Raw genomic sequence first — 12,066 nt, 5'->3', positions numbered from 1 at the left:
GGGCTGTGCGGCCCCCCAAAGAAATGCCAACCCACATCATGACTGACCCACCGCCAAACCAGTCATGCTGGAGGATGTTGCAGGCAGCAGAACGTTCTCCACGGCGTCTCCAGACTGTCACGTCTGTCACATGTGCTCAGTGTGAACCTGCTTTCATCTGTGAAGAGCACAGGGTTCCAGTGGCGAATTTGCCAATCTTGGTATTCTCTAGCAAATTAAAAACGTCCTGCACGGTGTTGGGCTGTAAGCACAACCCCCACCTGTGGACGTCGGTCCCTCATACCACCCTCATGGAGTCTGTTTCTGACCGTTTGAGCAGACACGTGCACATTTGTGGCCTGCTGGAGGTCATTTTGCTCCTCCTTGCACAAAGGCGGAGGTAGCGGTCCTGCTGCTGGGTTGTTACCCTCCTACGGCCTCCTCCACATCTCCTGATGTACTGGCCTGTCTCCTGGTAGCGCCTCCATGCTCTGGACACTACGCTGACAGACACAGCACACCTTCTTGCCACAGCTCGCATTGATGTGCCATCCTGGATGAGCTGCACTACCTGAGCCACTTGTGTGGGTTGTAGACTCCGTCTCATGCTACCACTAGAGTGAAAGCACCGCCAGCATTCAAAAGTGACCAAAACATCAGCCAGGAAGCATAGGAACTGAGAAGTGGTCTGTGGTCCCCACCTGAAGAACCACTCCTTTATTGGGGGTGTCTTGCTAATTGCCTATAATTTCCACCCGTTGTCTATTCCATTTGCACAACAGCATGTGAAATTTATTGTCAATCAGTGTTGCTTCCTAAGTGGACAGTTTGATTTCACAGAAGTGTGATTGACTGAGTTACATTGTGTTGTTTAAGTGTTCCCTTAATTTTTTTGAGCAGTGTATTTAGTCAGCCACCAATTGTGCAAGTTCTCCCACTTAAAAAGATGAGAGAGGCCTGTAGTTTTCATCGTAGGTACACATCAACTATGACAGACAAAATGAGAAAACAAAATCCAGAAAATCACATTGTAGGATCTTTAATGAATTTATTTGCAAATTATGGTGGAAAATAAGCATTTGGTCACCTACAAACAAGCAAGATTTCTGGCTCTCACAGACCTGTAACATCTTCTTTAAGAGGCTCCTCTGTCCTCCACTCGTTACCTGTATTAATGGCACCTGTTTGAACTTGTTATCAGTATAAAAGACACCTGTCCACAACCTCAAACAGTCACACTCCAAACTCCACTATGGCCAAGACCAAAGAGCTGTCAAAGGACACCAGAAACAAAATTGTAGACCTGCACCAGGCTGGGAAGACTGAATCTGCAATAGGTAAGCAGCTTGGTTTGAAGAAATCAACTGTGGGAGCAATTATTAGGAAATGGAAGACATACAAGACCACTGATTATCTCCCTCGATCTGGGGCTCCACGCAAGTTCTCACCCCATGGGGTCAAAATGATCACAAGAACGGTGAGCAAAAATCCCAGAACCACACGGGGGGACCTAGTGAATGACCTGCAGAGAGCTGGGACCAAAGTAACAAAGCCTACCATCAGTAACACACTACGCCGCCAGGGACTCAAATCCTGCAGTGCCAGACGTGTCCCCCTGCTTAAGCCAGTACATGTCCAGGCCCGTCTGAAGTTTGCTAGAGAGCATTTGGACGATCCAGAAGAAGATTGGGAGAATGTCATATGGTCAGATGAAACCAAAATATAACTTTTTGGTAAAAACACAACTCGTTGTGTTTGGAGGACAAAGAATGCTGAGTTGCATCCAAGGAACACCATACCCACTGTGAAGCATGGGGGTGGAAACATCCTTCTTTGGGGCTGTTTTTCTGCAAAGGGACCAGGAGGACTGATCCGTGTAAAGGAAAGAATGCGGCCATGTATCGTGAGATTTTGAGTGAAAACCTCCTTCCATCAGCAAGGGCATTGAAGATGAAACGTGGCTGGGTCTTTCAGCATGAAAATGATCCCAAAAATACAACGCCCGGGCAATGAAGGCGTGGCTTCGTAAGAAGCATTTCAAGGTCCTGGAGTGGCCCAGCCAGTCTCCAGATCTCAACCCCATAGAAAATCTTTGGAGGGAGTTGAAAGTCCGTGTTGCCCAGCAACAGCCCCAAAACATCACTGCTCTAGAGGAGATCTGCATGGAGGAATGGGCCAAAATACCAGCAACAGTGTGAAAACCTTGTGAAGACTTGCAAAAAAAGTTTGACCTCTGTCATTGCCAACAAAGGGTATATAACAAAGTATTGAGATAAACTTTTGTTATTGACCAAATACTTATTTTCCACCATAATTTGCAAATAAATACATTTAATATCCTACAATGTGATTTTTCTGGATTTTTTTTTCTCATTTTGTCTGTCACAGTTGAAGTGTACCTATGATGAAAATTACAGGCCTCATCTTTTTAAGTGGGATAACTTGCACAATTGGTGGCTGACTAAATACTTTTTTGCCCACTGTATGTTCTCTAACACCACGCGGCAATACGTTGGCAAGTTTATTTTTCCACACTCAGCTCAAGTGAATGGCTAATTTAAGGAGAAATAAAAAAAGGTTATGATGGTGAGATACACCATCGTGGAATCAAGTGCTGTGCGAGTGAAATCCCTAGTTTGGAAGGATTTTTGAGTCATTGTGGACAAGGAGGACAACAACCCGGTAGATGAATACACAGCCTGCAAAAGTGCAAGCAGATATTTGTTTACAATAATTGAGTTAATTATTACATTACTTCAGGCTTTCCTTCATTTAAACCATACGCAGGCCATACAGTGCCTTGCGAAAGTATTCGGCCCCATTGAACTTTGCGGCCTTTTGCCACATTTCAGGCTTCAAAGATAAAGATATAAAACTGTATTTTTTTGTGAAGAATCAACAACAAGTGGGACACAATCATGAAGTGGAACGACATTTATTGGATATTTCAAACTTTTTTAACAAATCAAAAACTGAAAAATTGGGCGTGCAAAAATTATTCAGCCCCTTTACTTTCAGTGCAGCAAACTCTCTCCAGAAGTTCAGTGAGGATCTCTGAATGATCCAATGTTGACCTAAATGACTAATGATGATAAATAGAATCCACCTGTGTGTAATCAAGTCTCCGTATAAATGCACCTGCACTGTGATGCTCTCTGCGCTTTTAACGGACCTCTGAGACTATCATGAAGAACAAGGAACACACCAGGCAGGTCCGAGATACTGTTGTGAAGAAGTTTAAAGCTGGATTTGGATACAAAAAGATTTCCCAAGCTTTAAACATCCCAAGGAGCACTGTGCAAGCGATAATATTGAAATGGAAGGAGTATCAGACCACTGCAAATCTACCAAGACCTGGCCGTCCCTCTAAACTTTCAGCTCATACAAGGAGAAGACTGATCAGAGATGCAGCCAAGAGGCCCATGATCACTCTGGATGAACTGCAGAGATCTACAGCTGAGGTGGGAGACTCTGTCCATAGGACAACAATCAGTCGTATATTGCACAAATCTGGCCTTTATGGAAGAGTGGCAAGAAGAAAGCCATTTCTTAAAGATATCCATAAAAAGTGTCGTTTAAAGTTTGCCACAAGCCACCTGGGAGACACACCAAACATGTGGAAGAAGGTGCTCTGGTCAGATGAAACCAAAATTGAACTTTTTGGCAACAATGCAAAATGTTATGTTTGGCGTAAAAGCAACACAGCTCATCACCCTGAACACACCATCCCCACTGTCAAACATGGTGGTGGCAGCATCATGGTTTGGGCATGCTTTTCTTCAGCAGGGACAGGGAAGATGGTTAAAATTGATGGGAAGATGGATGGAGCCAAATACAGGACCATTCTGGAAGAAAACCTGATGGAGTCTGCAAAAGACCTGAGACTGGGACGGAGATTTGTCTTCCAACAAGACAATGATCCAAAACATAAAGCAAAATCTACAATGGAATGGTTCAAAAATAAACATATCCAGGTGTTAGAATGGCCAAGTCAAAGTCCAGACCTGAATCCAATCGAGAATCTGTGGAAAGAACTGAAAACTGCTGTTCACAAATGCTCTCCATCCAACCTCCACTGAGCTCGAGCTGTTTTGCACGGAGGAATGGGAAAAGATTTCAGTCTCTCGATGTGCAAAACTGATAGAGACATACCCCAAGCGACTTACAGCTGTAATCTCAGCAAAAGGTGGCGCTACAAAGTACTTAAGGGGGCTGAATAATTTTGCACGCCCAATTTTTCAGTTTTTGATTTGTTAAAAAAGTTTGAAATATCCAATAAATGTCGTTCCACTTCATGATTGTGTCCCATTTGTTGTTGATTCTTCACAAAAAAATACAGTTTTATATCTTTGTTTGAAGCCTGAAATGTGGCAAAAGGTCGCAAAGTTCAAGGGGGCCGAATACTTTCGCAAGGCACTGTATAAAGCTGAAACGTGTGGCTGGTAAATGTTTGAGTAGACAATAGCCTACTAAATAAATGTAGGCTATTTTTGCAGTCTATAGCCTATTTGATTCTGGAATAGCCTAATAAATTAATGTTATTTGGCGGGTCACCGATCGACTCTCGGAACAATTATATGTGGGTGGATCAGGTTGCAGAGAAAAATCTAATGAAAAACCATCTAACTACTTAGGTAAACATATGAATTACCTGTTTCACAACGTTCGGTGCAGGTGTTGGTAACTGGTTCGCCATACACCTGCGCCGAATGTTGTGCAACAGGTAATTCATATGTTTACCTAAGTAGTTAGATGGTTTGTCATTAAATGTATTAGATAGACATGCTTCTAATATCCTTACATCACACCCGTGACTGACAATTTTGAAGTATGTTAGCAAAACCCTAAAACGAGGTGATGTCAGACCGTCTACTTAAGTAGGCAATAGGAAAAAGTCTGTCTATCATGTTCATTGATTGGGTTAAGACGAACCGTCACTCCAAAACTAGCTGACCAATGGAGACTTATTGTCTACGCCTCCCTCTAAACCCTGCTCTTCACGGGAAAATAATGCCAAATCTCGCAATCGAAAAGACTGGCAGTGAAAGCGAAGAAACAGACATTGATAGCAAAGATACGAGAAGCAAAACCAAAAGGTAGTGTATGCAGGCAAAATGTATTCAATAGGATTGGTTGCTGGGAAAGTTTAACCTAAAATTATTTTTGCATTAGTTTTCAAATATATGTTTTAATCATTTGTCAGAGTTTTGCACTCGCTTTAAAATTATTTGCTTACAAGTTTTGGTTTTGATGTCTTATTTTTGTTTCCAATCCTATACATTTTGCTTTCAATTGTTTGGTTTTTGATTTCAACATCCACCCGTCCTCGAAAATATAATGGTTACATTCAACATCACAATTTATTTTATTTTGAATTCAATTCATATGGCGTGAAATTGACCCCATACACGTGACACGCAATTTTTCAAGACTACTGGATTCTGCTCCGACTTGGGAGTCTGTTAGTGGAGAGAGAGTACTTGTCCCCCTAAATGTTGCGTGTTTTGGGTGTTGGTATCGTTTGTGTTTGCTAAAAGCTAACTACTTCTCGGCTTGTGTAGCTAATGCTTCTTTGCTTGGGTAGGATTTGTGTTTGCCAAAAGCCTACCTCTTCTGCTCTGCTTGTGTAGCCACTGTGTCCCTGCTTGATTAAGATGACCAGTGGTAAGAGTTAGTTCAAAAAGGCTAACCAGTCAGATTTGAACCTCCGACCATGCCATAGGGAATGTGGTTTCACAATGAAAATGTAAAGATACTTACAAGTCCTGTCCTGTTTGCCGGGATTGGAAACACCCTCAGGCTGTCTTGGCTCGGACCAGCTCGTGTGACCGGTGTCACCGGCTGAGTTCAGACTGTTTTATGCTGACTTCTTAGGAAGGTTTACTGGAGAAGGGCATCTCTTTGAAAAGAACGGTGTTACGGCGGCCTCAGGGCTGCCGTAGACAGTTCGGATTTGTTCCCCGCCTGTCATGCGAGAGACTTGGAATCTCTGCATCCCTGAAGGTTTTCGGGAACTGCATTCTGGAAAGGATGTGGTACTGTATCTCTGACTGGTTCCTGACTGGTTCTGAGAAAGAGATGGATGAGCTAGCTCCGGCAGCTTTATATCTATGCCACGGCTATCGCACTGGGCATGCAGAGCAGCAACTGGCTTTCCTCCTAAAGTTTTACATGGTGATGGCTGCAGTAGAGCTTGACTCACTTTCAATTTATTTTTACCTGGAATAACTCACTTTCAGCCAAGTTGCATGAAAGTGGAACTGTTTTATAGGGGGCGTGTCTAGTTTGCATGCCGGTATGGGAAGTAAAGCTAGCCACCTCATCTTGGAGTGCTCTTAGTCGTTCGCTTCCGAATAGAGCATGGCTGGTTTCGGTGGACCAGTGTCATAAATAGCCTACCGGAGCGGGGGGAATGTGTTTTGGACAAACCCATTTCGCCAAAGGACTGCACAGAGAGGCAGCAGCGTACATACACATTAAACTCAGCAAAAAAAGAAACGTCCTATCACTGTCAACTGCGTTTATTTTCAGCAAACTTAACATGTGTAAATATTTGTATGAACACAACAAGATTCAACAACTGAGACATCCTCAGACTTGACTAACAGAAATGAAATAATGTGTCCCTGAACAAAGGAGGGGGGGGGGTGGTGTCAAAATCAAAAGTAACAGTCAGTATCTTATGTGGCCACCAGCTGCATTAAGTTCTGCAGTGCATCTCCTCATGGACTGCACCAGATTTGCCAGTTCTTACTGTGAGATGTTACCCCACTCTTCCGCCAAGGCACCTGCAAGTTCCCGGACATTTCTGGGTGGAATGGCCCTAGCCCTCACTCTTCGATCCAACAGGTCCCAGACGTGCTCAATGAGATTGAGATCCAGGCTCTTCGCTGGCCATGGCAGAACACTGACATTCCTGTCTTGCAGGAAATCACGCACAGAACGAGCAGTATGGTTGGTGGCATACTGCTGGAGGGTCATGTCAGGATGAGTCTGCAGGAAGGGTACCACATGAGGGAGGAGGATGTCTTCCCTGTAACGCACAGCGTTTAGATTGCCTGCAATGACAACAAGCTCAGTCCGATGATGCTGTGACACACCGCCCCAGACCATGATGGACCCTCCACCTCCAAATCAATCCTGCTCCAGAGTACAGGCCTCAGTGAATTTTTTTTTCCTTCGATGATAAATGAATCCGACCAAAAAAACGCGACTCGACTCGTCAGTGAAGAGCACTTTTTTGCCAGTCCTGTCTGGTCCAGCGACTGTGGGTTTGTGCCCATAGGCGACGTTGTTGCCAGTGATGTCTGGTGAGGACCTGCCTTTACAACAGGCCTACAAGCTCTCAGTCCAGCCTCTCTAATGGGAGTGGGAGTAATGGGAGTGCTGATGTTATATCTAGGAAGGCGGGGCTTGCAAGGGCAGGCTCTGCATTTATTAGCCCAATGGGTGTGTTTTAGTTTTCTTCAGGTGAATGTGATTGGTCGTTGACTCCCCATAGTATGTTATACCTTGTTCTCTCATTCAGGGAACAGTAGTTATATTCATAACTGTACATTATTGGCAGAGAGGAGGGCCCACTTTGTTATTGGTCTGATAATTTATAGCAAAACCCCACCCAACAAGCTGAAATTTCAGGTCCTTTTCAAACAGCTCTTACACTAAAAGGGCATCATTTTCACAATTGTATAGTATTATTCCAACCTAATAGTGTGGAAATATATTTAACACACAGGAAAATCATGTTTTTGACTGCACTGTCTCTTTACGGATTTTATTTGTTAATGTTTATTTTTTGTGTTTTGTATATAGTGTACAGTGTGTTTCAGTCCCCCATTTATAACCACTGTTTTTCTCTCTTCCTCCAGATGCTGTAGAAGTGTGAGAGAAGAAAAGGGTTCCAAGGACCTCCTGGGGCATCCATTTTTCATCCTGGCAGCTCTGCTTTTGTGGAACTTTGGCCTCCTCATCGTTGACCGTATCCTTCACTCACTACTCTGAGACCTGGGTTGTGTTCTTTAGGCCTCCAATATGAAAGAAAACACACTGAAACATGGAAGGATTACAGAGACCTGTCCAATAAGAAATTCATATAAAACTCGTGTTTTAAAACGGTGTGCCCTTATGAACATGAAAAGAAGAGAAAAGCCTGCACACTGAATATGCTCCCAATTACCACCTTAATTTACTTTTTGATCCACAAGGATCATTATCAGGTCAAAAGGTAAGACCACCAACTGCCCTAATGAACATGACCCAACTGTGTTGACAAGGTCAATGAGCTTACATGACCTAGTTCATTATGGCAATTCAACTCTATAGAGCTGTAACTAAGCAGTCTAGAGAAACTAACGCTAGAAAAATTATTAACCAGCAAGTCTCTCAAGTCCTTAGTGTTTCCATCCAGACATTCATTTCCAGTACAATGGATTCCTGTTTGGAATACTACTGCTATCAGTGGCAAGACATTTACAGGTACTGTACCTACCCAACCACCCTTCTCCACAACACCAATGATTCCTGCTTAACTCAACCATGCTGAATCATGTGCAAAGTTAAGATCCTTTATTTAGAATAGTTTAAGAAACATGAATGGTTATGCCATTTTGTTCTTCATTTGAATGTAGTATTGATCAAATAATATTGTATTTGTCACATGCACCGAATACAAGAGGTGTAGACTTTACCGTGAAATGCTTACTTATGCTTACTGTCCCAACAATGCAGAGTTAAAAAGTCTGAAAAAATGTCACAAAAAAACAAACAATAAGGAGGCCAAATAGGAGGACCGGTACCGAGTCAATGTGCAGGGGTACAAAGTAGTTGAAGTAATATGTACAGTGCCTTCAGAAAGTATTCACACCCTTTGACTTTTTCCACATTTTTTGTGTTACAGCCTGAATTAAAAATGGATTAAATTGAGATTTGTTGGTCACTGGTCTACACACAATATCCTATGTCAAAGTGGAATTGTGTTTTTCGAAATTTAAAAATATTGATTAAAAATGAAAGGCTGAAATGTCTTGAGTCAATAAGTACTCAACCCCTTTGTTATGGCAAAGGAGTCAATTTGCTTAACAAGTCTGTGTGTATTAGTGTTTAACATTATTTTTTTATTGACTACCTCATCTTTGTACCCCACACATACAATTATCCGTAAGGCCCCTCAATCAAACAGTGAATTTCAAACACAGATTCAACCACAAAGACCAGGGAGGTTTTCCAATGCCTCGCAAAGAAGTGCATCTATTGGTAGATGGGTAAAAAAAAAAAAAAGCTGACATTTAATTTCCCTTTGAGTGTGATGATGTTATTAATTATACTTTGGCTGGTGTATCAGTACATCCATTAACTCCAAAGATAAATGCGGCCTTCCTAACTCAGTTGCCGGAGAGGAAGGAAACCGCTCAGGGATTTCACTGTGGTGAAAGGCCAATAGTGACTTTAAAACACTTACAGAGTTTAATGTCTGTAATAGGAGAAAACTGAGGATGGATCAACAACATTGTAGTTACTCCACAATACTAACTTAATTTACAGAGTGAAAAGAAGGAAGCCTGTACAGAATACAAATATTCCACCGGACACTGTCCTGCTGAATTCACCTTTCAGCAGGACAATAACCTAAAACACAAAGCCAAATCTACACTGGAGTTGCTTACCAAGAAGAAAATATAAGTGGTGCAGTGGTCTAAGGCACTACATTGCAGTGCTAGCTGTGTCACTAGAGATCCTGGTTGGAGTCCAAGCTCTTTCGCAGCCGACCGCGACCGGGAGGCCCATGGGGCGGCACACAATTGGCCCAGCATCTTCCGGGTTAGGGGAGAGTTTGGCCGGCAGGGATGTTCTTGTCCCATCGCGCTCTAGCGACTCCTGTAGCAGGCCGGGTGCATTGCACGCCGGTCGCCAGGTGTACGTTTTTTTTTTTAAGCAGCATTGTGTCAAGAAGCAGTGCACCTTGGCTGGGTTGTGTTTCGGAGGACGCATGGCTTTCGACCTTCGCCTCTCCCGAGTCCGTACGGGATTTGCAGCGATGGGACAAGACTGTAACTACCAATTGGATACCATGAAATTGGTGCGAGAAGACAAGAAAATATTAGTATAGAGTAGCCGAGTTACAGTTTTGACTTGTTCTTTAAAAAAATAAAAATAAACTCTTTTTTTTTAACTAGACAAGTCAGTTAAGAACAAATTCTTATTTACAATGACAGCCTACCAAAAGGCAAAAGGTCTCCTGCTGGGATTAAAAATGAAAAATAAAAATATAGGACAAAACACACATCACGACAAGAGAAACACCACAACACTACATAAAGAGAGACCTAAGACAACAACATAACAATATTTTCAGGGGGGTTCCGGTGCAGAGTCAATGTGCGGGGGCACCGGTTAGTTGAGGTTGATCAGCTTCTTTGTCTTGCTTACATTGTGGGAGAGGTTGTTGTCCTGACACCACACTGCGAGGTCTCTGACCTGCTACCTATATTCTGTCTCATCATCGTCTGTGATCAGGCCTTCCACCGTCGTGTCGTCGGTAAACTTAACGATGGTGTTGCAGTCGTGGGTGAACAGGGAGTACAGGAGGGGACTTAGAACGCACCCCTAAAGGGGCCCCCGTGTTGAGGGTCAGCATGGCGGATGTGTTGTTGCCTACCCTCACCACCTGGGGGTACCTGTCCGGAAGACAGGATCCATTTGTAGAGGGAGTTGTTCAGTCCCAGGGTCCTTAACTTAGTGATGAGCTTGGAGTGCATTTCATGGCTACAGATGTGAGTGCTATGGGACGATAGTCATTTAGAGAGGTTCCCTTGGCATTCTTGGGCAGAGGAACTATGGTGGTCTGCTTGAAAAATCTAGGTATTACAGACTGGGTCAGGGAAAGGTTGAAAATGTCAGTGAAGACACTTGCCACCTGTTTAGTGCATGCTCTGAGTACCCGTCTTGGTAATCCGTCTGGATTTTTTTTATAAGCGGATTACTGTCTTTTCATACAGACATTTGAAGCTATTTTATGACATTATTTCTGGTTGAGCAGGGCAGACACCTGGAGGGGGCGTTGCTCTTCACTGTTCTCCTGAACCTGAAACACATCTACCTGTACATTGCTCCTGCCTACGGGATCTTCCTGCTGCGGAGTTACTGCTTCACCAAGGACAACACAGGTAACAGAGATAACACCAGAGCTAGCAGGTTACACAGGGTAACTCAAGAGTTAGCTGTTGGGTGAAAAACAGAAAAGGAACATTTTCAGGAGAAACACCAGAGATGTTACCTGGGTAACAGTAAGCGTGAATACAGGTTGATGACATCTCAAATTAATTTGATTCTGAATAATAAGATAATATGATTGTAATAAACTCACTGATCAAAGATTTTATATCCAACCAGACAGTTTATTCACTCTGTTCCTCTCTGTTGTGTGTTTCCTTCAGATGGCTCTGTGAGATGGAGCAGTTTCAGTCCTGTTCGTCTGGTAGCTCTGGGATCTATCGTGATCTCTGTCGGCGCCCTGTCCTTTGGTCCGTTCATTGCTATGGTACAGTAGGTACTCTGTCAGTACAACAGCAGAATTCTAGCAGAGCATGCCGATGTAGATACCATTTATGTTTATTTTTACCTCTGTCAGGTTTGCATTAATGCAGGATTTGGAATTTTTCACCCAGAAAAGGAAAGATAAAACACTTGCTGTATTTTGTAAATGCACATCTAAAATGTGACTCATTTCAGGAAACTAGGCGTATATTGCGTGTCATTAGTTCACAAGAGAGGCATTTCATTAAAATGCATTTTTGGGCAGAAATGCCTTTTGGAATATGTGAATTTACATGTGCCTTAATAACAAACTTGTATGCCACCTGTAAATACGAATACAATTGTTAATTTACGAGCCTAGTTGGTTTACCCACGGAAAAAGACAGGAACCTTCCCGCTAGCCATGATTGGCTGAGATAATGGATGGGCTGGACATGCCAAGAGATGATTTTGGATTGGTCTGCCATGTAGCACGCTTCTGTCTATAGCATGAGCTGCTCAATATGTGTAGATAATCCTTTCTAACTCAACTTTTTTGTAAGATATTATGAAAAA

The 12,066-nt window shown here is 43.0% G+C and overlaps 2 protein-coding genes across 3 annotated transcripts in view; one reads left to right on the top strand and one right to left on the bottom strand.

The window, feature by feature from the left end:
* The window catches only part of LOC121838636 (NLR family CARD domain-containing protein 3-like), a 733,752-nt gene that overhangs the window by 512,078 nt on the left and 209,608 nt on the right, over positions 1 to 12,066 (bottom strand). The window lies entirely within an intron of this gene.
* The window catches only part of alg8 (ALG8 alpha-1,3-glucosyltransferase), a 34,359-nt gene that overhangs the window by 3,683 nt on the left and 18,610 nt on the right, over positions 1 to 12,066 (top strand). For both annotated transcript variants that reach the window (XM_024376729.2, XM_042300019.1), the window contains 4 exons: positions 7,848 to 7,957; positions 8,387 to 8,454; positions 11,015 to 11,141; positions 11,412 to 11,515. In XM_024376729.2, coding sequence (XP_024232497.1) covers positions 7,848 to 7,957; positions 8,387 to 8,454; positions 11,015 to 11,141; positions 11,412 to 11,515 — 409 coding nt within the window. The remainder of the gene's footprint in view (positions 1 to 7,847; positions 7,958 to 8,386; positions 8,455 to 11,014; positions 11,142 to 11,411; positions 11,516 to 12,066) is intronic.

This window comes from Oncorhynchus tshawytscha, linkage group LG17 (assembly GCF_018296145.1).
Source record: "Oncorhynchus tshawytscha isolate Ot180627B linkage group LG17, Otsh_v2.0, whole genome shotgun sequence".
In the NCBI taxonomy this organism is placed as follows: Eukaryota; Metazoa; Chordata; class Actinopteri; order Salmoniformes; family Salmonidae; genus Oncorhynchus; species Oncorhynchus tshawytscha.
This window is presented reverse-complemented; position numbering and strand designations above follow the sequence as displayed.